Source organism: Spermophilus citellus (assembly GCF_964194105.1).
Source record: "Spermophilus citellus genome assembly, chromosome: 7".
Lineage (NCBI taxonomy): Eukaryota > Metazoa > Chordata > Mammalia > Rodentia > Sciuridae > Spermophilus > Spermophilus citellus.
In genome coordinates, this window is record NC_138188.1 from 125,241,298 (window position 1) to 125,267,183 (window position 25,886).

General features: G+C 33.8%; 1 protein-coding gene across 1 annotated transcript in view; it reads right to left on the minus strand.

Moving 5' to 3' along the window:
* The window catches only part of EPHA3 (EPH receptor A3), a 352,568-nt gene that overhangs the window by 72,316 nt on the left and 254,366 nt on the right, over nt 1-25,886 (minus strand). The window contains exons 6-9 of the mRNA XM_081300943.1: nt 14,545-14,669; nt 11,738-11,900; nt 3,829-3,931; nt 3,069-3,136 (exon numbers count right to left, since the gene is read on the minus strand). Coding sequence (XP_081157069.1) covers nt 3,069-3,136; nt 3,829-3,931; nt 11,738-11,900; nt 14,545-14,669 — 459 coding nt within the window. The remainder of the gene's footprint in view (nt 1-3,068; nt 3,137-3,828; nt 3,932-11,737; nt 11,901-14,544; nt 14,670-25,886) is intronic.

Sequence of the window (25,886 nt, forward strand, 5' to 3'; positions counted from 1 at the left end):
GGAAGTAGAGCCTAGTTAGGAGAGGTGGGTTACTGGGTGAGGGCATATCTCATCCCCAGCCCATCTCCTCCTCACCCCCATGAAGAAGTAGGCAACTGTGTTGCAGTCCTCCTTCTGCCATGACGTTTTGCCTCACCTCAGGCCCAAAAGGAACAGAGCTAGCTGACCATAGATTGAAACCTCTGAAACTAAGCCAATGTAAATTCTTTATCCTCTAAATTGATTTTCTCAGGTACTTAGCAATAAAAAGTTGACTTACTCTTTTATGAAAACAGCAGAGTCATCCTTCAACACAGAGGTCTATTATACATTGCTATTATTACACTAAATAACTATCAGTAATAAAACATTTTACTCTTGAAGCAAGGCACAAATTAAGGAAAGCTATCATACATTTCTTGCTTTGGGGTAAGAAAAAAATGTACAATTAACCACAGAATTACTAAAATATGTTAAGAGGCAAAGTCTTGTTATATTCCTTTAATTTGGTCTGTTTGGTTACATGTTAATATAGACACATGAGGTTAATGAGGCTATATTATATTTTGATACACCTCTACTGATTTAAAAGTAAGGTTAAAAAATTCTAGCAGTCTCTTCCAGGAAAAAAAAAAAGTAACCCTTTAAACATTAAGTAAAATTATTATTTTTTTGGTAAATAATTACTAAAATAATTAATTACCTTGCATAATTTAAGAAAATCAATTCAAGGAGATTTCTTGGCATCAGAATTTACAAAGTATATGAAATGAATTGACTGCTCCATCTCAGACATTTTTTTAAAGCACTAACTTTACAAAGCCATCAAATGTGTTGTTAGAGTTATCCTTTAGTAACAATCAGCCTTAGAGAATATCTCTATTACTAATTTGAGAAGTGTATACTCACCTCCCCCCAAGTCAGTCATATTCACTTCTAGTAATTAAAATAAGGCAAATTGCTTTTCCTTCCAGATAACATTGTGTGTGTGTGTGTGTGGGGGGGGATACAAATACAAACACACATACCCCAAGTAAAATGGTCTGTTCACCATGGGAGCTTGGCTGCTGATTTTTAACTGCTCGCCCCAGAGGTTCCGGGACTCAGGAGACTGAGGTTGCAAGGCACATAATCCCTTCACACCAATAATTAAGGGCAGCACACAGAGTAGCTGGGCTCTGTCATGAAACCCAGATAATAAACACATGCACACGTGTTAAGCTGCACTACTTTACAGCTCGTTCTGTGCAAACACAATAATTTACATTTCCATTTTACCAGCATGCATTGCCCCAAGGATAGCAAAAATGTAAAAAGGTCCAGCCAGAGAGGGCAGGGGGACAGGATCTCAGAAGGTGAAACACATTTTGTTTCTTTTGAAACAATATTATAGGATTTGTAATAAGGCTGGAGGGAATAGTTCATAGCTAGAGCTTTTTAAAGCAATACCAACTAAATGGTCTGAAATAAACCAGCTGTAGCATCAAGAGGCACGAAGTTTATGAATGCATATAAGTTACTTTATGTTTTTTGAAGCCAGGATAAAATGTCTTCATTTTTGTTGTTGTTAGTCTATCATGATGATATTCTCCGTTAAAAATTAAAATTTCAACTAACTGCACCATAAAAACCAACAGGAGACACAAGGACCTGTTCACGATTGCTCTGCAGGAATTTATCAAAGCACCATATTCAGAAGACTTATAGTTCTCATAAAATTAAGTAAATCAGCATTGTCTTGCTGTAATGATAATATGTTTATCAGTTGTCCAACTCTAAGAGGGATTTAATTCCAAAGAATGTAATTGTTCTAATTTATGCACGGGGATTGTGATAGATTCTTTGGACCAGTGGGGACAAAAAAAAATGGAAAACAAGTATTCTATAATTTGTTTATGCACTCTTCTAAGACTTCTGTACTGATAATGTAACTAATTTGGATTGATGTGTCATTGATATTAAGATAATAGCACTTTGGCTTTTTTGTGGATTTTCCCATAATAATTGCAAGAAATGGATAGAAAAAACAAACAATGATTCTGCAAACTCTTACATTGTTTCATCTCACACAACTTTACATTTTAGCAAATACTTCTTTTTCTTTTTAACTTCCTTTTTAAGCCACCCCATGCATCCTAAATGTTAGCAACAAATAATCAAATTTAACTTAGTTTATAACCAAAGTTATCATTTTTTAGATATAAATCCAAAGGCTTACAGGAAGTACCATGTTGATCTGAAAGTAATTTTAGGAGGCAATAGTGAATGCCAGCAAATGCTTATAAGACGACATTAGCTGCATTGAGATATTTTAGTGCACATGAGCATGAGTGTAGTCTGTACTAATTTCCTGTTGTAAGAACATGTTATTCCTTTTAAGGCCACTGATTAGTAATTGCCACACTGAGCGGAGCCATAGTTCTGAAAAACAAAACACCTGGAACGATTTGTTTCACCAGAAGGAAAAGAAAATGAGTCTTTTTTTTTTTTTTTTTTGATGTAAACACTTAGTTACCTAAAAAGAGTATTACTTTTAGAGAATATTAAAATACACAAAATTGGTTGGTTTAAAATGAGGAGGAAAAGTGGAAAAGTGCTGGCTTTTCTACCAGTTGGATATCATATAACTCCAAAATAAATAGTTTATTCTCAAGCTCTTTCTTGGTTGGTTGATAAAATGAACGAAAGCATTTCACATAAACAGAGGTTGTTTATATTTATTTGGCAGTTAGGAAGAGAAAAATATTCCATTTAGATTTTAGCAAAGGACTAGTAATAAGGAAATTGAAGATATGCTTTGCATTTCAGCCACGCAGAGCTGACTACAGTTCTTACTGCTCATCATGTGCATTATTTGAATATAAACCACAGGTTACCCTTCACTTTAACTTAAGTATGCTGAAATGTAGCCATGTAAAAATTGCTTAATGCAAAGCCATGAATTTCCTTCTTCTAAAATAAATTTAATTTACTCTATTTTTCCATAAAACTACTTTTGAATTCTCTTTGTCAAGGGGGAAGCTATCCAATTATAAATCAACAACTGTTAAAACTAAAATGCTAAAACAAAACCAAGTTTAGAAACTTACAGTGCCCATTCCCAAAGTGAAGTCTTTTTTCATCCGCACCATGTTTTGATTTGTTATAGCCACAGAACCTAGAGGTAAATCAAGGGAACAGAACACATAAGGAAAAAAAAATGCTTTAAAAAACGATTATCTATGATCAGAATATGCAAGGCACAAAAAAAGTAAAGCTTTTTCCTCAAACAATTAAATGCTTTAGTGAAAGTTTATTGACTTCACATTCTCCAAATCCTAGGTAGAAAGCCTCTTTTCCTGAGGACCCTAGAAAGCTGCCTAATGAGGAGATATGGAGAGTGGCTTCCCTGCTGTGCAGGCTCCTCCAGCTCAGTTTTTATAATGGCCTTAGAATGTGTTTATAGTATTTTTTAACAACTACTGTTAGAATGAATGAAGGGTGAAGTCTCCAATGGTAATGATTAGTGCCACGTAGTGCTGCCAGTATTTTTGGTGAGAAAGTGTCGAGGAAATCTAGGGTTATTGAAGTGGGAGGGGATAATTGGAAAAAGAAGGCAGACACTCGGAGTGGGGTCAAAAGAGAAAAGTGGTATGCTTGGAGAGTAGGCACAGGAATTAATGGAAAAAAGAAAATCAAAACTAAGAGGAAAGGAAAAAAGAAAATGAGGAGAAAAGGAAAGACCCAGAATACAAATGCTAACATTGCTATTTGATAAAAGACTTTATTGACCATACCAAAATTTTACAGCAATCAAGGGCAGCAAGGAAAGCATGATCAAAGAACCCAGTCAATGAGACAAGAACTCACCTCCCAATCAAAACATATATGACGACGGTGAGGAGAATAATGGCCACTGCTGCTGAAATGGCAATCATTACCACTTGGCTATTTTCACCAGAGATGGAAAAAGCTGTAAGGGGAAGAGAATAAAAGAAGAAATGGACAGGTATCATCACATCATGTCTGACATATGCAGCAGAGCTTGTCAATGTGGCCCTGTATTCTGCTTTTACCTAAAATGTTCTTTAATGTTTGATTCGATACTTCAGAATTTTTCCTTTAGTGTAAAAAATAAATAAATTTCCCATAATTTAGATTGAAATTTATTCTACCTCATTAATAAATGAAACAGGCATTGAATAAGGAAGTAAATACTCTCTTTCATCATCAATTGACACCACCTGAATACCTTCTGTGTGGAAGGTGCTGCACATCTTTTCTCTATCCTTATTAGCAAGAAACTTGTTGGATAAGCCAAAAGGTATCAGAAGAATATAAAGAACAGGTGAAATGTCCCAGTGGAACAGTAGGAAATGATAAAAGCCTTCTAATTAAGCTTGTTTTCCCCCCAATAAAATGTGATGTTTAAAAAGTGGTGTTTCATTGGCAGCAATACGGATGAGCCTAGAGAACACTGTGCTAATTAAAATCAGTTAGAAACAGAAGACAAATGCTTCACATCTCACTTTTGTAAGGAATTAAAGAAAAAAAAAAGTCAGACTTGTAGAGAGGATTCATGGCTTCCTGAGGCAGGGAAGGGTTGTGGGGTGGGGATAGAGACCAATTGACCAAAGTATACAAAGCTCCAGTTAGATAGAAAGAATATGTTTTATGTTTTCAAAAACCTATTGCAGAGCAAAGTGACTACAGTTAATAAAAACATACTGTACATTTCAAGATTTTAAATGCTCTCACTATAAAAAAGAGACAAGTATGTGAAATGATAGGCATGCTAAGTGGATTGATATAATCATTTCACAGTGTGTACGCTTATCCAAACATAACATTGTACTCCATAACTATAAAAAAAGTATTTGTCAGTTACAAATTGAAGCTAAATTGAAAAGAAAAAAAAAAGAGCAATGTAATACCTGACTCATGGACTTCAACACCTATCACCAACAAGCTCTCCCACATGCTTAGCTTTTGAAGTGGCCCCATTACTCATTCATTCACTGAGAGAAGAACTCAGCAAAAATGGCCCAGGAGCCAAAACTAACATGCTGTCACTTTAGCTGCAAACTTAGAATTACTCTACATTTTTTAACGATTATTAAAAGTGCAAAGAACAAACTTTTGTGACCTGAAAATTCTTTGAAATTCAAATTTTATTGTCTCAAAGTTTTACTGATACACAGCCACATAATTTCTTGTGTATGAATGATTTTATGCTACAGTGAGCAGCAGCAACAGAGACTTATGTGCACAAAGACTAAAATATTTACCTGGCTCATCACAGAAAATATTTACTGACCCCTCATCCAGAACAATGCTTCTCAAACTTTCATATGTGTACAAACTATATAGAAATCTTTTAGAAAACCAGTTTTCATTCAGTCAGTCTGCAATGGGGACTGAGACTGTACATTTCTTATGATGTCTCAGGTGATACTGATTCTGTTTGTGCCAGACCACAACATTTCAAGTATAAAGAATCTAGACCTTAAATATGAAGTCACCTTGTTATCTCCCTATTCTCATCCTTCTACATCAAGTGAATCACAAAATCTTCTTAAATATTCAGTTTCTACCTCCATTTCTCTCCTGGATGATTATTTAAAATTCCCAATTGGTCTCTATTTGTCTGTCTTTTCTCTTTTACTTTGCTACTTGATTACTGCTTCTCAACCATGAATTTGAACACATCACTCCTGTGCATAAAATCTCTGCATGATTTTCCATCAATTTCAGATAAAATTTCATAGCAAGGCATATAAAGCCATTTAGATTCAATTCTCTGTCTAAATTCCTAGCCTCAGCTGCTACAACCTCAGTAAGCATTCTAATCTCAATAGACTTTCTAAAACATAAGCAGTTCCTGGAACTACCTCTTTCATATGTTCATATTCACATGTGTTGTCTTTGTGGTAAAAGCTGATTAAACATGTGAACAAATTATACTCAAAAGAACAGCAAAGGAGTCAGTCACTTGAATACTGTCATCACATCACAAGGAACCAACCCTGTATCTTTAACTGGATCACATCCAAATTTGGAAGACTTTCTCCGAACAGGTGGTTTTAGAAGTAATAAAATGACGCAAGAAAATAAATGGGGTGGATAGGCTGTTAGAACTTTCCTAAGCATCTGAGAAAAGAGCTCCAAGTGTGAGAGGATGGCACACCATAATATAAACTGTTGCAAACACTTTATTCTGTCCTACTAGCAAACTCTTGTTTACACCAATGTGGCAGTCAGGAGAGTGTCTGCTCAGATATCCCTGCTGCCAAAAGTGCAGTGAGCAGACAGATTCCAGCTGCTGCACTTCAGGATCCAGGGTGCCCTTTACAAACTGACCATGATGGACAGGGCAAGGACAAAGAACCAGAGTCCAGCCATTCTTGCCCAATGCAAAACTCCTCAAATGGATGATCTACACTCTGGGGCTCCCCATTAGTTTTACTGAGACTCTAAGAACTGCTCTGCAGTCTGAAGCTCTTCCTTCCTGGTACTCACTCTTTCTTTTTAAATTTTCAGTGTGAGGGGTTTAACCCAGGACCTTATGCCTGCTAGGCAAGTGCTCTACCACTGAGTTACATCCCCAGCTCTTTTCAAATTTTGTTTTGAGATAAAATTTTGCAAGTAGTCTTGGATGACCTAAAACTTATGGTCTTCTTCTTCTTTTTTTTTCATAGGTGACAGACATCCACCATAGTCTGAGACTCTTTGTCCACCACCCCCTTGTAATTTCCCGTGCATCTCTCCCTAGAACCCTTGCTCTTGAAATTCCATTATAGAATCTGTTTCTCAGAGGATCTGAACTATGTATCCCCTTCTATTGGATATAGATGTGTGAATAGTCTGTAAAATAGCTCATCTCAGTATTTCAAAGAGACTCCATAACATATAATGATTACTTTAACTCACACTTTTTATTTTGTACACTGTAACACTTTCCAAAAATTAGCAAGTGTTGGCAGGGCATGGTGCATGCCTGTAATCCCAGGAATTTGGGAGGCTGAGGCAGAAGGATAGCAAGTTGGATACTCAGGAACGCTGAGCCATATCCCCAGCCCTTTAATTTTGTTTTCATTTTGAGGCAGGATCTTGCTAAATTGCTGAGGTGGCTTTGAATTTATGATCCTCCTGCCTCCAGCCTCCCAGATTCCTGGGATTACAGGCATGTGCCACCACACCTTGCTCTCTTCTCATTTTAATCTATCCTATATATATTGTTGTCTTTCTCTCCCTCAAGAAGAGTAGTTACAAGTTCATTCTTATGAGCCAGATTGCCTAGATTGGTAGTTGTTTGCTATGAGACATGATTTGATTATTTGAGGATTAAATGAATGAATACAACTAAAACATTTAGAACAATGCCAGATACATAGGAAGTATTTAATAACTTACATATTGTTATTATGTAATTTCCCTGGTGAAAAATTTAGAACAGTACTCTATCTCTTATAAAAGTCTGTATTTTAATATACAGAACTCTCTACTTAAAGATTCTATTGTCTCTTTGTCAGGTTGCCTTAATGTCCTCTATTAATATTTTCCAAGAGAAAAAGTTGATGCATATTCATTCCTTTTACTTTAAAAATTTTTCTTGGTACTGGGGATTGAATTCAGTGATACTCAACCACTGAACCACACCCCCAGCCCTAATTTGTATTTTATTTAGAGACAGGGTCTTTCTGAGTTACTTTTTTGCTGAGGCTGGCTTTGAAATCGTGACCCTCCTGCCACAGCCTCTTGAGCCTCTGAGATTACAGACCTGTGTCCAGCTCATATTCATTCTTTACCAACAATAAAAAAGAAGTTTTGTGGTATTTAGGAGTCCTAATTTAATTGTGCCTGGGGCTCATCTTATTTAAAAATAACATCCAATAGAATCTTCTAATTCCAAAGCTCAACTTTATTGCACAGAGTTCTTTAATTCTTTGAATTTTCAGATTACAGATACTTACAAAAACATAAAACATTGACATGCACACTGCTGTGGAGCCCCCTGCAAACATTTATGTTAGATCTTATTCTATATTTCAGCAGCATTTGGAGTTGGGCCTGATAAAAGGTTCTTAGATCACAAAGGCTCTGCCTTCATTGTTGGATTAAGGTACCTACTATAAGGGCTTTTGAGAGTATGCTTTTTTCTTGCCCTTCCACCCTCCACCATGAGAAACACGAAGGCCTTCACCAGGCACCAGATTCAGTGCCTCCATTGTGTACTTCTAGCTTCAAGAACTGTTATAAATAAACTCCTATTTTTTGTATAAATTACCAAACCATAGGTATTCTGTTGTAGCTGCAAAAAAAATGAACTCTCTTTTACAGACACACAGACACACACTCCACATACACACTGAATGATCACTGTATCAGGTACTATTTTAACTACTTTATAAATGATAATTAATTTAACCAACATTTAAACCTCATGGAGTGACATGTATGATTTTCCCCAATTTCCAGGTAGGGAAACTGATGCAAGGAAGTGATTTCCAAGGTCATCCTAAATGCAAATCACTTCCAAAATTCTTGCTCCTTCTACATCTTTCACTGCTTTCTTTGGTATAAAGCATACATCTTGGATTCAGGTTCTGCCCACTAAGGGTTTCTACATAATTGGTCTGTCTGCTTTTCTACATGTCATACTGTTCTTCTTGTTTTGGTAGGAGCTGTATTCATTCTAGGAAAATCCTTCTGTACTTCTGAACTCTGTGCTTTTTTGTGAGTATTAGTGTTGCCTCTTAGCATGTGAGGGTGTAGCACTGGATCTGGACTCCAAACTTGGAGATTTTAGTTTCATTGCCCTCATTTACTAAGCTATGCAAGCTTGGAAAAACACACAACTCTGTCTTACATCATGCATAAAAGGAAAGTATCTGAATAGTTTACAGAACAGGATCAAATGAAATGTTTATGAAAACGGTTCATATCCTGCCATATAAATGCACAGGCTCTAGAAACAGATCAATTACCCACCAACCATGAGACTGTGGGAGGCTTATTTAACCTAGTTATGCCTCAGTTTCCTCATCTGTATAAAGATGATTGATGATAAGTGCTGACATTCAACAAATAAGATATTTTAAAGCACTTAAAATATGCACTCCAATGGGCCTCCATATCTTTCCAATAAACCAAGATCAGAAAATGTTATCTAAATGCTAACTCAAGATCCATTATGGTCTACTTAAGAAATATTTGTGTTATATATGAGAACTTTTCACTTAATTTTTAAAAATAAAAACCAGAGGGAAAAAAGAAAAAAATTGATAAAGAAATCCAAATGACTTTTACATTTTTAAACTATTATCATAAAACAAAGCTTTAGAATTTTTATGAATATCATCACTTTGATTTTAAAATAAGAGAGTGAAGCTTAATTTTTGTTTTTCTTCCACTAAGACTAAATGCTCCCCCCCCGCTCTTTCATTTCTGCTTAAAGTCTGGAAGAATTCTATGGTGAAGTAGTAAAAGTAAATCGATTTGTTACAAAAATCAAACTATAGGGCTGAGGATGGAGCTCAGAGGTAGTGTGTGTGCCCAGTGTGAGCAAGCCCTTGGGATCCATCCTCAGCCCTTGGGGATAAAAACAAATCAAATGTGCAACTCACAGTTATTTTTATAAATAGAAAGGTTGAAGTGGAAGAGTTCAAGTTTTTTTTTTCCTATCCTCTTTTCCCTTCCCTCTCTCTTACTCAATGTAAGTTTTTCAAGAATAAAAAGTGGTGAAAATCTACAACCCTACAGGATTTAAATCAGCTACTTTTTTTTTTCCTTCAGTGCTGATGATTAAACCCAGGACTTCTCACTACCTACGGAAGTGATGTAACTACTGAGCTACATCGCAATCCTGTAAAAATTGTCAATTTCTTAAGCCTCAGACACTAAGCTTTAAGAGAAGTCTTCTATGCATGAATGCTACTCAGCAATGTCTGTGGCAAATATGGAATAGATTGGAATTTGTTGTTGATTTTGCAAATCATCATATAGCATGGAGTTCTAATTAATATCATACAAAATTAGATGGGGGTTCCAAAATATTCATGAACATACTAAATGTTTATGAAATGGTGATCTGATTCTCTTACTCATCAATATGTGTCATTTATATAATAAGATATCGTAAATATTTGCTTTTTCAACTGTGATTTGGAATTTTTTTAGTAAATTAAATATGGGTTTTGTTGTTACTGTTAATCCAAATATTCTTTTATAAGTTTGAAAGTCAATTTATAGTCATTTCAACAGGAGGATCTTTCTTTGCATCACTTAAATTTGCAAAAAAAAAAAAAAAACCTTAGAATGACTAAAGTCACATTGCAATTACATTTGATTATCCAGTCATCTAAAATTTTTAACTTATTTTGAATCTTTTCATGGATTTCTACACCATACTGCATTTTGTATCGAGTGTCTCCAGAGTGGTTTCTCTTTGCTTATTTCATCCTAGGAGTTAGGAGAGGTCTTTATGGGTAGATATGTGTGTCTGTGGGCAGCAGCTCTCCTCTAAGTAGAACTGTTACAATTTTGCTCTGAACTTAAGATGTACAAAAGCATTAGAATCTCAAAACCTTGCAGAAGTTAATACAACTCTTTGCTGTAAGCAGCATTCTTATTTGACTAAGGGAATGTCATAAAATATTTTATTAACAAACGGTTTTTATGATTTATGGTCAATTCTACTACATATAAAATTATTATCAATAATAATGTGATTTTTATGTCAGGAACAAAATATTTAGAAAATAGAAAATATAGGTACCATAAAAATCATAAGTTAGGATGGTCAAAAGGCATGACTAAATTTTTCTTCAATAATGTTTTGGGCATTCCTAGACCCTTTCAGGATTACCTGTTCTAAAGGGTGTCCATCTTTCTCTAGGCTAGTTTATAACTGTGAATTACAATGGAAGAAAAGTATTAGTACTGTATATGATTTTTCTTATTACAATATTACAATTAAAATAACACTTGTTCACTAGAGTTAATTGGTTTATTCCTAAACACACACACACACACACACATGCACAAATATGTACATACATATGTATATGCATCTGTTCTAATTTTGCTTTAAATCAGTCTTAATTTCATATTTAGTCTCTTCATTAACTAGTTAAATAAAATATCTAGCTTGTATTTATTTCAAATTATCAGCACAGTTATGATATCACCTTCTGGAAATTATATTTTAGCAGAGTGTTTTTTAAATATTGAGTAAATTCATGTAAAGGAAGGAAATCTTTGTTTTAGCCAAATTCATTAGCCAAAGTTGGGATCAACTGGACAGAATATCATGATTGCTTGTGAATATGAATGAAGAGATAAAATACATTTTAAAAATTCCTTATTCCCTAAGTTATACATAAGTGGATGTGATAAGGATAAAAACAAAATTAAGATCCTCATGGATCATCAAGTTTCTTGTCTGTGGTTAACTGAATCATGAAATGAACTTGGAACATCTAGATTGATAGGTGCTAGAAGTATGTTATTATATTAAACAAAGTTCCTCAAGAGGAAGTTATGGCTAACAGACAACCAGAATCATTCCACACATTAAAATAAGTTTGATTTGTAAAAGAGAACAAGAACACAGATACCAACCCACACAAATATAACACACATCTCTGCAAATTCCTAAAGTCCCAAGCAAGATACTTTCAATTTATCATACTAGGTGAAAATTTAGAAAGTAAGAATACAATAGCAAACACTTTGGGTAATAATCCTCCCCCATACATGAAATTGAAATAATACATACAGTCTGGGCTTGTTTCAAACTCGAACTTTCGGCTGTTGGTCCCATATCCAGCTGCTGTTCGGGCTCGAATTTGGAATACATATGTAGTATCAGGCTTGAGGCTACTGATTGTGACATTTGTGCCTCTTGCCCTCAAAATGGTATAACTTGTCTCTTGTTCCTGCTTTGAAGTAAGAAAATAAATCATGTTAATATGAAACCTTCATTATAATGCTATTGCATGATAAAAAATGAAACACTCATTTGATTTTTTAATATTTTAAATAGAGCATATGATGCATGAAAAAGTTATGTCAATTATTTCACTCTTTGGGTGCAAGGCGGGAAATATTTAAGATAATAATATTTATAGACTTCCTAATTTGGAGGTTATGATTTGTGCTCTCCACATAAAACTGGAAAAGTTAGTTTTCATTCTTACTTGTTCCTGAATATGTGAGAGAAAATACATTCTCCTTGAAGTCAAAGCTGTGAGAAAGTTTCAAACTAATTCCAAGAAAAAACTTACAAAGAAGAAAATATCCTGATGAATTACACCTAATAAGAACATCATACTGAACCTCGAATAGAAAATATTTTTATTAATATAAAAATATTAAACATAAAGTCAAAATTTTATATGTGGTTCTAATTTCCTCAGTTTCTTTTGTATTTTGTGTAAGTCATTGCCATTTAGTAGAGACAAATATCTTCTGAGTGAATTATCAAAATAGTGCCCCAAAAGGATTTCTTCTAGGAGATTCACATTCCACATTAATAGTAATGTTTCTTTTGTGTAAAGTCCTGTTTACAAAAATTGAATTTGCGCTGAATTTATTTTTTCTCTACCATACATGAAAATGATAATTAATTAATTACACTCTTTAGCTAGAGATGCTGGTTAAGTATTAGATAGCATTTGAGTTATTATATTAAATAATGAAGAGTTGAATGTATTTCTTTGGCATAAATAATTATTTTATTAATTTAAAAAAAGTATTGAGGAAATACCTAGAAGCAGACTGTGTCCATCATTTTTGAGACAATTAAGCATTCAAGAAATCTGGATCTTAAGAAACTAAAATTCCAGTAAAGCATTCATAATATTTCCAAACCCCAAATATGAATTTGGGAATAATTTTTAAATTCATGTTTCTATGCTACAAACAAGTATTTATATACACATATTTAAGGTAATATCACATGTATGCAAGCATCATGTTTTTAAAAACTTAGGAAATAATCAATAGATTCAATTATTTTTGTCTTGCATTGATTGCATAATGTATATTTGACTCTGTTGGTAGAGTTTGAAAGAAGTTAAATTTTTATGTTGGCAAAATATATAAAAAGAAGTCAATTGTATTTTGGACTTAGCATCTTAGATTTAAAGGTGTCATACTAGTTTAGTTATCTAGTCTGAATAAAGGCACAAAATTAATTTTCTTGAATCAACAATAAAACATGTATTCTTAAATTGGCTCACTATTCCTTGTTACACTTTTAAAAATAGGAGATCACAGTCACAAGAGTGATGGGCTTTACCATAGTGGATTACTGTACTGTGATTATGGCAAAATAAAGTTTCTTAAGTCTCACCTTATTTTGATAAAAAGAGAATACCTTTTTCTTATAGAGAGGTGTATGAAAAGAATAGCATTATATTTGTGAACTACATTGACTCAGTAAAGGATATAACTACTTAACACAAAAGTATATTTATGCATTATGCCCTTTGACAACTGTCATTCTAATAACCCTCATACTTCTAACTATCCATTCTCATGTTGAAGCAGGTACACAATCACAGAAACATACTAAATGAGGAATCATGACTGTCAGGGTTCAAAACATAAACCTAATCCTAATAAATTTTGAGAGGGGCTGTGGGGAATTCATCTAATGTCACTATCTCTCAATTTTTCATTTTATAAAAATTCCTATTTACCAACTTTTATAATATGATCACACTGCTGAATTTTAAATAATGCATGCAGAAATGTCCTGTATACATAAGTTGCATCTACATATATATAGCTACATAATTGCCCAACTTTTTTTAAAAATTCACTTTAAAATACTTTATAAAAGGCAACAAGTACACAAATGTGTTCTGTTCACATTAGCAGCTATAAAGTGAACCAGTTTTCATGATAAAGTTGAAATATATCTTGCTTTCAAACTTTGCCATAATTTAAAACTAGGGAGAAATAAGTGTTAAAGTGATGAAATATCACAATCTAAATTCTATGTATAAATAACCCTGTGCTCATTTTTATAATTATATTATTGAACCAATTTTATGATGTGAAGCATACTTACTCATCCACCTCACTTTCTATATTTTCCTCTACAGACTCAGGAAACGTTTTCGTGATCAGTTAAGTAGTGCAGTGTTTTTTTTTTTTATTCATTCCAATGCTACTCTCTGTATTAAATGAAAATCGTGTGACTATGAAGGTCATAAAATGAAGCTTGAGTCAATTAAATAAGGAATATTTAATCAGGAGACTAAATAATCATTACAAAATTGTTAGTGGAATAGGCTTCTCAGTGTGAATGAACATAAATGTCCTGTCTATTGTCAAAATAAACTGGCTTATGTTTGGTAGTGATATCTTTGATGTTGTTTATTGTTGTAGAATATCGAGTATCTGACAAAGTGGTTTCTAAATGCCTCTGTTCCTATAAATCAAAGAGGTCATATGACAAGAATACAACATAGCTCCTACTACCAATGTCAGTGCTTTCTTTTCAAGAGCACAGCTCATTATGAGAAAATAAGCTCATTCCCTATACAACTCAACCACATAACATTGTTTCCCCACCTTTTCATAGTATTTGACTTCATAGTCCAATATGATCCCATTAGGATGTTCAGGTTCTTGCCAGGATAGAGAGATGCTGTTTCTGGATGTTCGATCTTTCTTGATTATCATGACAGGTGATGGAGCTGAAAAAGAGAGGAGGGGAGGAAAAGTTGGAGAAAGCAAGATTATGGGCTGGGAAGCATGGTGAATAAGAGTAGAAAGAGAGACGGGAACCAGCAAATGGAATCTATCATTGGTCTAATCTTTGGCAAGAAAGCATTATTTCCATTTCCAAGACCCTTGAGTATTAATCTAGCCCTATATCCAGCCCCAGCAGCTGGATTTTAGCCCTAGTGCATTCAAGCCTATGGAAAATGAGCTGAGATTTTCTTCTGCTGGTTGACTAGTGGCAAGTGAGCAGATGTTTTCAATCTGCTACTATAATGTAAGCAATGAAATATATTTGATATATTAAAAAAATAACAAAACATTAGGACTACCTATTTGTTATAATGTTGCGAAGTTATTAATGCCAGATTCCTCAGCTCATTGATAACATTTTCATATGCAACTCTGTAAGAGGACTGGAATCCATTATGCACAAGGAGTCCCAGGGTATCCATAGGTAATAATAATATTTGTTGTATTGTGAAATAGATATGACTTAGGGTATATTACAGTAGATTTTGACTTCTGACAAAAATATTTCATGAATAAAAACATATTTAAGAAAACTATTTTATATTTTGAATTTTAATTGCTTAAACATTTAATAAGAAATTCAATGAAATTATTGCTATGTGTTATGAATATATAAATATATTTTGAGATATCTTGATTGGATAATGGCAACATTTGCTATGGTTTGTTGCCTATTATAAAAAATATGAAATATAAATAGAAAGCAGCAGTGTAGGTCAGATATAATAGGATCATCTTCATTTCAAACTAAAGATTAAATATATTTTAAGTGATTTCTATTTCAAATTCTTCCATCCAAAAGAAAAATGCATACTATCTATGTACTTTGAGTTTTCAACCTCAATCTTGTTTACCAATCAAGTGAAATGCCTCACTGGAGTATGGTAGCACTTGGCCCTAATGGAATATAGCAAACCAAATTTTAAATACAAAAGAAAAGCTCATGGATTTTTATACATTAACTGTCAAATTATTTTCATTGATTGAGAACCAATTATGTTACACATTTTTTGCAAATCAAGCATGTTTGAAGATTATGTATTTACAATCTCCAAAGAACTAACAGTATAGGTTTCATATTTATTGACTTGATCTTTCTATGACTATCACATGATGATATTTGCATTTCAAACTGATCCTATGTATAAATGCTTTTTACCTTTATGTATCACTTTAAAGTAAAGCTTTCATTCCTCAATTGTGACTTGTACCACTTGAATTAGAATCTATATCAATAAAATTCCCATCCACTTGTTCCGATTATTTCTAAGATGCTGACACTCTTTTCTAATTAAAGTGTTGTTACCCTAATGGTCTGGAAATGAGGACTTAATCTTTTGCAAAATAAAAATGTAGGTTTTGTTTTTGGGGTGGAAAAATAAATTTATTTTTAATTTTTTGGAGTGGGTATTGAGGATTGAACTCAGGTGCACTTGACTATTGAGCAATAACTCCTGCCCTATTTTGTATTTTTTTTTAAAGACAAAGTCTCTCTGAGTTGTTTAGCGCCTTGCTTTTGTGAGGCTGTCTTTGAACTGGCAATCATCCTGCCTCTTGAGCCACTGGGAATATAGATGTGTGCCACCAGGCTCAGCCAGTAAATTTATTTTCTTATTCTAATTTTAAATTTATTTATTATTCTCATTTTTGCAATTACTATCCTTTTTATGCCAACTAAAGTTATTTAACTTTCATCTCTACTTTTCATCTACTCAATACTCTTCTGTTTTAGTTCCCACATTGGTCTCAATCCCCCATCCTTGTGGTTTACTCTAAAGTTGCTTTAAAGCAAAAGATAAACTATTTTCACTTTATTTCACTGTATTTTCTAAGTCTATACTTATAAAAATCAATTTATTATCCAATTGTTAATGAGAAAATCGAAGTCACCAATGTCCTTGGAACCAAATTTTGCCTCTTTTACAAACAATGGAGAAATTCCACTAGTTTTTCTGCTGAAGCAAATCCATTAGTAGCATAACTTTTTGATGTATGCTTGCAGAGTATTTCAAAGAAACTTAGCATTGGAACACTTTCCTTTTAAACCCATAAAGTCCTACATTTAATTCCATACATCAAGAAACTGGTTCATTTTTCAAAATCATTAAAATACATTTCAGACCTGTGGGAAAATAACCAGGTATGGTATCTCTCCTTTAAAAAAGGGGGAGAGAGAAAATAATTCCTTTCAAACAAGAATTGTGACAAGGGTTGTATTAACCTTTTAATAAAAGCTTTGCAGGCTGTTTTGGGGGTCTGCCCAAGTTTTACTGCTTGTGCACTAAGCAAGACTTTATAACTGTTGAAATTCTTCAAAGGCCTTTGAGCAAGCTGCAGGCCCCTGTTGGACTGTAATAAATAACCTTTTGTAATTCCACACTTACTTAAGTAGAGGCAATTGCTCGAAGCTTGTGCCATCTCTATGTTAAATGAACCTTTTCTGATTGCTGCTTTTAGGTCCCTGTTAAGTCATTTGTTCTGCTCTTTTAATACACGCCCCTCATGCTGGCTAAATTTCAGCACAGTTCAACCCAGTGCACCAGCTAGAAGCCCATTACTCTTAGATAAAGCTCATCAATATTTTAATATTAATAAATAATTAACAGAAATTGTTTTCTCTTCTCTTGTAAACATGCTACGGAAAGAGATGCATTCCATGGACATTCTGTTGTATTAACATTTTTAAAAAAGTTTCTTAGAACCCCTTTTAATTCACTTCTTGAAGTATAATTTCTTCTTACTTCAGGCACTGTAACACAATTTTAATTGTAAGCAATAAAGAGTCATATGGATTAAATTTCTTTCTGTTAGTTTTCAGGTACCAAAGGGAAATTTGTTCAAATTATGAATTTTCAATTTTTACAGGATTTAAAAAATTTTTTCCATAGAAAAAAATGGTGTTGCAATGTATGAAATAGATGTAATTTGTTGTAATCACACTTCTCTATTTTTGTTTTGTTTATTGAATTCATGATTTGAAAGAATACAGGGAGATTGCTATATGGAATGAAAAAAATATAAAACTTCTCTAAAACTGAAGAAATACTGGGAGATAGATGAAGACAGTAAAAAAGAGAAAACATGGGTTTCTGCTGCAAATTTGCTGATACATAAGCTCAAACAGCAATTACTGCGGAGTCCTCAGTAGCCCATGATTGAGTTTTAATTATGTCCTTTTACCAGATCCTAAATAATAGATTACTAAAATGTTTCCCCTACTGAGAGGAAATTGATGACAGGGTAGGACATGTGAACTTGACCAGACATTTATGCATGTTAGTAAATGGACAGTTGTGTAGGGGGAAAGAAATTAAGAAATTGATAAAACATTTAAAACAGAAGATAATAATTCATCAAAAGATATTATTATGAAGATAATAATTTAAAACAAAATCTTTAACTAATGTTTTAATGGGTAAAATACATTTTGTTGTATTGGTATTTGAGATGGAGATAATATTTGATCTTGAGGTTTTGTTATTTTGGATACAACCAAATGCGTCCTTTGTAAAATAAAATAGAAAGAGATGTTATAGTTGTAAAGTGATATTTTAAATTAAGTATTCCTTGAAAGGATCCAAATGCAAGGAAAAACAGTGAGAGCTGGAAGGGGTGGCTCATGAATCACACAATTAACCATTCTCCAGGCAGCTGTTTTAGGGTTTACACTGTGCTACTAAAACCTTCCAAACATAGTGAGTACTAAAGAAATTCTGACCTTGTCACTGTGGATCTTGCAATGGTTCTTGCAATTCATTGTTCCTTAAAATATGCCTTTGTCATGACAGATGACTAGACAGTTTCACCCTAAATTATCTAGCAGTATTTGCCTTTAAAAGCCGGTACCAGAGTGCTTTTCAATTTGTCTTCTAAAGAGACATAGCTTCTTACTACAAGGGTTGAATTGTTCACTGGGTGTCTTCCTCCCTATCTATCAATGACATGCAATGACAAGCAATGACAACTTCTTGAATTGGTAACAGGTGATGATGACTAGTTCAGAAGTAGAACAGAAAGAGAAATATAAGCCCTAACTGTTGGTAATTGAACCCAATTTAACAGTGAGAACAATTTTTTTTTTCCAAAACATTGTTTCCTTATTGATTTGTGGAAGAAGGACAAGATTTGGTCTCTTTTTTAATATAACTTAGGCCATTGACTATATCGAATGAAATAACAGAAAAGATAAATTACAATAGATAAGCAAAAATTCACCCCCAAAAAGGGATTCTGATGGGCTGGGGTTGTGGCTTAGTGGTACAACGCTTGCTTAGCATGTGTGAAGTACTGGGTTCAATTCTCAGAACCACGTATAAATAAATAAAAATAAAAGCCCATCAACAATTAGAAAAAGTATTTTATTTTTAAATTTTATTTTATTTTTAAAAGGCTTCTCTGTAAAGTGACTGGGTTAGAAATGGGGTTTCCATAATTTGTATTAGAATCATGTTTAGTACTTGTGTATGCCAAATCTACAGACAGACATGGAAGGGATTCATTATTTTCAGTCTGGTGTTTTTTATGCTACACTTACTATTATTTTGTAACTAAAATATGACCCTTCCTTAGAATCAGGAAGTCAAAACTCCAATATTCAACTCCTAACAGATCTGATTAGTTTGTTTTTATTGGGACCTTCCTATTTCTGGGTTGGGGAATTTCTAATGAACCTCTTAGGTATCTTCTGTGGTTTAGAGATTGGATAAGTTAAAGTAATAACAAAAAGGGCTCAGTATTTCTCTTCGAAGTGAGCCAAAGCTTTTAAAAATTATCTCCATGGGAAAATATCATGCAGTAAATGGTTGAAAGATTTTTCTTTTGAGTCAGACATTACCCCCCTTATTTTTCTTTAGCATTCTGTACAATGCCCACTTAAGAACATTTCCTTCTCATTTTTTTTCAGAACACTTACTTCTGTTAAATCCAGAAACACTCTGGGGTTTGATTTAACATAATCATTCACAGCTTAATGTTCTCCATCTCACCACCCCTACCCTGAATTCCCAAACCTGGCATTCTCTCTGATTTCCTTTTTTGGCCACCAGCATTCCCATTTTTGCAGTGTATCCAGCTTGAGATTTCAGAGTGATCTCTCTATACTCTCAGCTTGCCATCAGCCCCACCCTCTGAAAGCTGATACTTTGAGTTGGTTTCCTACTCTCTGGTCTTCAGGCCTTGGGTCAAAGCTTGCTGTTTTCCCCTGTTGTCAGATTTAGTGCCTTTCTTCTCAACCTTTTCCTCAATCTTTCCAGAACTTCCACTTCCTACACATTTTGACAATGTATTATTTTATAAAACAAATGAAACATTGACTCTCCCTGACTTCAAAATCTCATAATTTCAAATCTAGCTTTTAATTGCTAAGCAAAAAATAAGCTCCAAATGGATGCTCTCAGGATCTATATTTTTAAGAGGCTGATTTAAAAAATGCTTAGAATCACAAGCATTTGAGAAATTTTGGACTATTCTCTCATAAGGCTGTAACACACATACCAGCTTTATCATTTATTGCTCTCCATTCAAAGCTAAAGTTATAAAGACAATTTTTCTTTCATCTGTCCACATTTGTGCATGTTGTACTTCCTGCCTGGAATGCAGGATCCCTTCCATTTCTACCTGGAAAATGCTTCTGCTCATTACCTTTCAAAATCCACTGCTAATATAATCCCCTTATAAAGCTTTCCCAGTCCCTTAGGCAATAGTTAACCAGCTCCTTCCTCTGTTTTTTCAATAGTGCAGTTCAGCAGTACTCCTGGAAGGTATGTTTCAAAACCCCCAGTGGGTATCTGAAGTCATAGATGGCACTGAACCTTTTATTCATTATATGTGATATAATGTAATTTAAAAATTAGGAAAAGTAAAAGGTTAACAACAATAATTAATAATAAAAATTGATCGGGTCACATTATGCACACGAATACATATGCCACCATGAAATCCACTATTGTCTATAATCATCATGCACCAACAAAAAAGGTCTTTAGTATAAACTAATAATAATGAAATCAGTCAGGGTTAGTTGAACACGATCACTGTCATCTAATAACTAATACAGGTAGCATCTGGACAAAGGGATGACCTCTGTCCCAGGGGAATAGACTGGGATGGCATGACATTTTATCATATCACTCAGAATGGTACACAGTCTAAAACATAGCAGTTTTTTTTTTTCTGAAATCTTCCAGTAATATTTTTTTGACTGCCACTGACATCAGGTCATTGGATCCTAGAAAGTGAAATGATGGGCAAAAGGGAACTGCTGTAATCCATTCTCCTAGCATTTAATCCACTGCTCTGCATTGTAATATTATTATTTTCTTGCCTGTATCTTCCCACTCTTAGTACTTCTCATTGTGAGCACTCAGCCTTCCACGCCCTGTATAGTGTCGGCTTTGTTCAAGTCTAGTACTACTGTTTGGTTAGCTTTGGAATAAATGTACAGTTTATTTTGTGCCTGGTCCCCTGAGCAATGAAATTAACATAATACAACTTGAACCAAATGATAATTGAAATATGCTTAGGAAAGAGGTGATTTTCTATAAAACTGTATCTTCTAAATTACATGGTAAAAAGAAAAGTAGTTTTCTCAATCAAATAAGTGGTGCTGAAAGAAAAGGATGTAAGACTTTTTTAAAAATTGTACATTTTGTAAAAAATGAAAATTTCTGACCAAGATTTCCTTTTGTCATTATTTGTTAACAGAGTACATTCAAGTTTTAGGTGTATCAGTCCTAAATTTCTAAAAACTTCTTAAGTTTTAATTATTGAATTTTTAAAACATCAATTAGTTTTAAATACTGGAGCCTGCAGTTATATTTTATAATATTATCTCCCTCTTAGCATAAAGAAATAAAGAGGGAAAAAGTGATAGAGGAAGGGTTCATTTCATAAATGATTACTGCAGGGGCTTATCAAGGTGGAATCACCCTGTTTTGCCATTTTCTCAATTGATCTTCAAATTTCTTTTGAAAAATAACAAATTCTCCTTCATTAATATTATCTAATATGTTCATGCAATCAGAAGAATCTTTGCATGAATCTTTCATGACTTTGAAAATCTATGGGGTTAATTATAGCTAAGTATAATGCCTCCATGTAATAGAGTTTAATGTTTATAAACAAATATTTTTAAAACTCATCATCCACTTGAAGTTGATTAATCTCTAAAATAAGAAATTATCTACTAGGAAATACTACAAATTAGAGCAAATAGAATTTTCCCATAAAATTATTTACTTTTGGAAAATGCAGAGTACACTAAGAAAAATTTATCATAAAATATTGAGGATATGTACACACATAAATACATACAGTATTAGTATAGTTTAGGGGGAAATGTTGCTTGGATTCACTAGGATATTAAACAAGATTCTACTCTATTTACATCCTTTGAAAGGATATGAGCACTCTTGACACAGCTGCAGTCTGGGAGTTGAATGAGCCCTATCTCCAGACATCATATGTTGTAACATGAATCAATCAGAGGACAGTTGTGTGTTTATGTGTGATTTTCATCTTACTGCTTTTCATTAACATACAAGATCCAGTGTTGAAGGAAGATATTTTACTTTTAACATGAGATAAATGACATTCAAATGCACGTATGACTTTATTTCTCTTTTTTATCAACTGCCTTGAAACATAAAAATTTATAGACAAGTATCCATTTAGCTATGTGTTCGTTTTTTAAAATGCAATATTCATTATTTTATGTGTGAAAGTATATGCTGCATTCTACTGTCATATATAATTAATTTGAACAAATAAAAATGGATTAAAATAGTATATACTTTACAACTCCAACTATTTGCCAAAGCCTAAGCTTAGAAAAATATGTCCCACAGGTAATATAACGAATCTACATAGAGAGAATAGAATCTTCCTTTCCAGAGAGACCAAAAATAAATAAATAATAAAATAATAAAATAGCTCGAGAAATTCCTGACATCATGTAAGTCTCAAGAGATCTTAAAATTTCTAGAAAATACACCTTCACTTTGGGAGCAGAGATTTCTCTAGATCATGACTTTGTCAATGTTATCATTGGGAATAATTTCCTAATGATAATATTTAGAACATCTGCTTTTATGGAACTTTGACAGCCCAAGTCCTTGACCAATGTAGGATTACTTTAGAAAACATCCTCTGTTCATTTCCTGAATTCAGTGGTTTTCTTAATTCATTGGTTTCTACAAAGTAAGATAACAGTAGAAACATTCAAACCAAGTTGATAACAAAAATTTAGATAACTAAATATAAAATCTTAGGCCAAAAAAATTCAGACACTATCTTACATACAACTCATTGATATTGAGAAAGTTATTTTAGTATAGATGGTCCCAAAGATTTAGGTGAGATAGTTACTGAGTGTTGCTGAAAGAAATGTGGTAATGGGAAAGGATGATCATGTAAGATCAAGAAGAAGTAAGTGCAGAACACATTTCAGATTAGAACTATGAGTGTATTTTTTTAAAGGATGGTAAGTAATATTTCTGTTCTGAGTCAGTATTATTCAGGGACAGAGCTGCCATATTCCAGCACAGGATAGATACATCTAACTCTGAGTGCTGGGTGCTGTTGGGCTTCTCTGTGGGGCTTCTGAAAAAGGGCTTGCTGCCTTTGATTAGCTGCAAGAGTGGAAAGAAATAATCAAATAAAGCTTTAGAGCAGAAAAGGATTAACATTTACCTTTTCCTTTATAGACTATGATAAGAAAACTATTCTAAAAGGCTCTCCTGTCACTTGGTTCATATCCTTAAGTGGATCAGAAAGGATTAGAAATATCTGTATTATATTATATTACATTATATTTAGAAAGGAAATAAAATATACACTGGTCTTTGATAAATAAAACTTTGGCACTATTGCTATTAAAGGGACACCAGAAAACAGTCTAAATTAGTGACAAATGTAATAATACCATGATGACTGTATGTTTGCCAAAGGTCATTGAATTTTACACTTATGACCAGTATAATTCATTTTGTCTAAATATTACCTCAATTAAAAAAGTAACAATTGCAGCTTGTGTCATTAGATTCAGTATACCATGGTATTAATTTAACCCTAAATATTATTTCCTGTATTCTGGATGTTTCGACATCTGGGGCTTTACTGACTGGGAAGGGTCTGTGTCTTTCAAGACTAGTCAATTAGATAAAGTAAATGACTGGCCAGAAGGTGCCTTTCATACACACAGTAACCAATCCAAGACATTTGCTCTGTCTCTTACACTGGAGGAGGCAATATTCTTCTGTTCTCATGACCCTGGAGACAGGTGCCAGAAAGCCAGAGAAAGTCCCCATTCTCAGGGTTTCCTGAGTTATTCAAACTAGCCATTCCTGGGCCAGTTTACCCTACTTGCCTTTCCCATGAAAACCACAGTGCGAATCCCTGTCTCTACTTCTTCCTGCTTCTTCAACCTGATGACCAATCCTTGGGCTTCCCTTTTGGTCCTGTGTGGCATGGCATTTGTTTCTTCTCCTCTTGGTAACTATAACAAACTAATTATTCTTTTCTTATTTTTTTTAAATTTATGTTTTAACTCACATACATAAAAACAATAAATGTACATAGTTATGGGTTCCTTATGATATTTTGATAGATATATTCATTGAGTGATGCTTAAATCATGGTATACATCTCACTCCTCAAATATTTATCACTTCTTCTTTGTGAAAACATTCAAACACTTTTTCTCTAGGTTTTTGAAATAAACAGCCTAGTTTCATTGTCTATACTTACTCTGCAAATGCACAGCAGAATTTCTTCTAACGATAACTGAGTACTTATCCATCAACCTCTCCCCATAATAATAGAAACAAACCACTTTTTCCTCTGTAAATTGCCTTCTGATCTCTTACCTTCATCATACCTTAGTAATAATAAAACATATATTTTAAAATAATCACAAAAATGAAATATAGTCTGGAATTTTATTTTCAAACAACCAGAGGGAAGACCTTTGCTTGAGAGGGAGAAAATGAGTCATCCAAGGAGATACCTGACATGTACACAATTACACTGGGTTACTTTTCCCTCACCCTTCAATCCCAGAGTCTTTGACTTTACCTGTTTGGGCTGCTATTGCAAAATATCATAAATGTATAAGCAACAGAAATTTATTTCTTACAGTGCTGGAAGCTGAGAAGTCTAAGATCAAGTTGCTGGTGAATTTGGTATTTGATGAGGGCACATTTCCTAGTTCACAGATGGCATTTTCTAGTTGTGTCCTGACAGGGTAGAAAGGAAGGTGGCTCTCTGAAGCCATTTTTAAATGCTCCTAATCCCATTCACACAGGCTCCACACTCAGAATAACCTTCCAAAGACCCCACCTCTTAATATCATCACATTTGTGATTAGGTTTCAGTCTATGTACTTAGAGGGGTCATGAACATTCATACCAGAGCAGACCTCCATGATGCAATGACTTTGATGTTTAATTTATACCAAAGTTTAAAACCAGCCTGTAGGAGCTTTGGTAATATATAGTTTCAGCCACCTTTTCCACTTAAAGAATAGGAACTTCTACATTTAAAAGCTTACTAGTTGAGGGGCTCCTATGTCTCTGATGACTAACTCTCATTATTGCAGTCTGATTACATTGTTAATTATATGGTTACACTAAATCACACATATAGGGAACTACCTGCTGCTGGTTGGTATCCCTCAGTCCTCAAACCTACAATTTGTTCAATCTTCGCTGGATCCTTTAGTTTTACATTAAAAACAATTCAAATAAGGGGAAAATGATGCTATGGTTATGGCTGAGCAGAATTCTTTTAAGACATCATGTACAAAATGTTTGGGTTGGATTGTTGGTGTCTGCATCACAAATAATAAATTGCTAACTTTAAGGTAGCAGTCTTTGAAACACACACAAGCCACATAAACATAGGCACATATATGGTATGTGTTAGTTTTTCAACCCTCTGACAAAATGCCTGTAAAAAAAAGAAGAATCAAAGGAGGAAAGATTTATTTTGGCTCACAGAATCAGAGGTTTTAGTCCAAATTTGATTGGCTCCATTGCTTTGGGTTTGAGGTGAATATCATGGTGGAATTGCAAGAAGGAGCAAATCTGCTCTCCTCATGATGGCTGGGAAGCCAAGAGTAAGGAAGAGGCCAAAGAGAAGAAATACCTTTCCAGGTCACATAT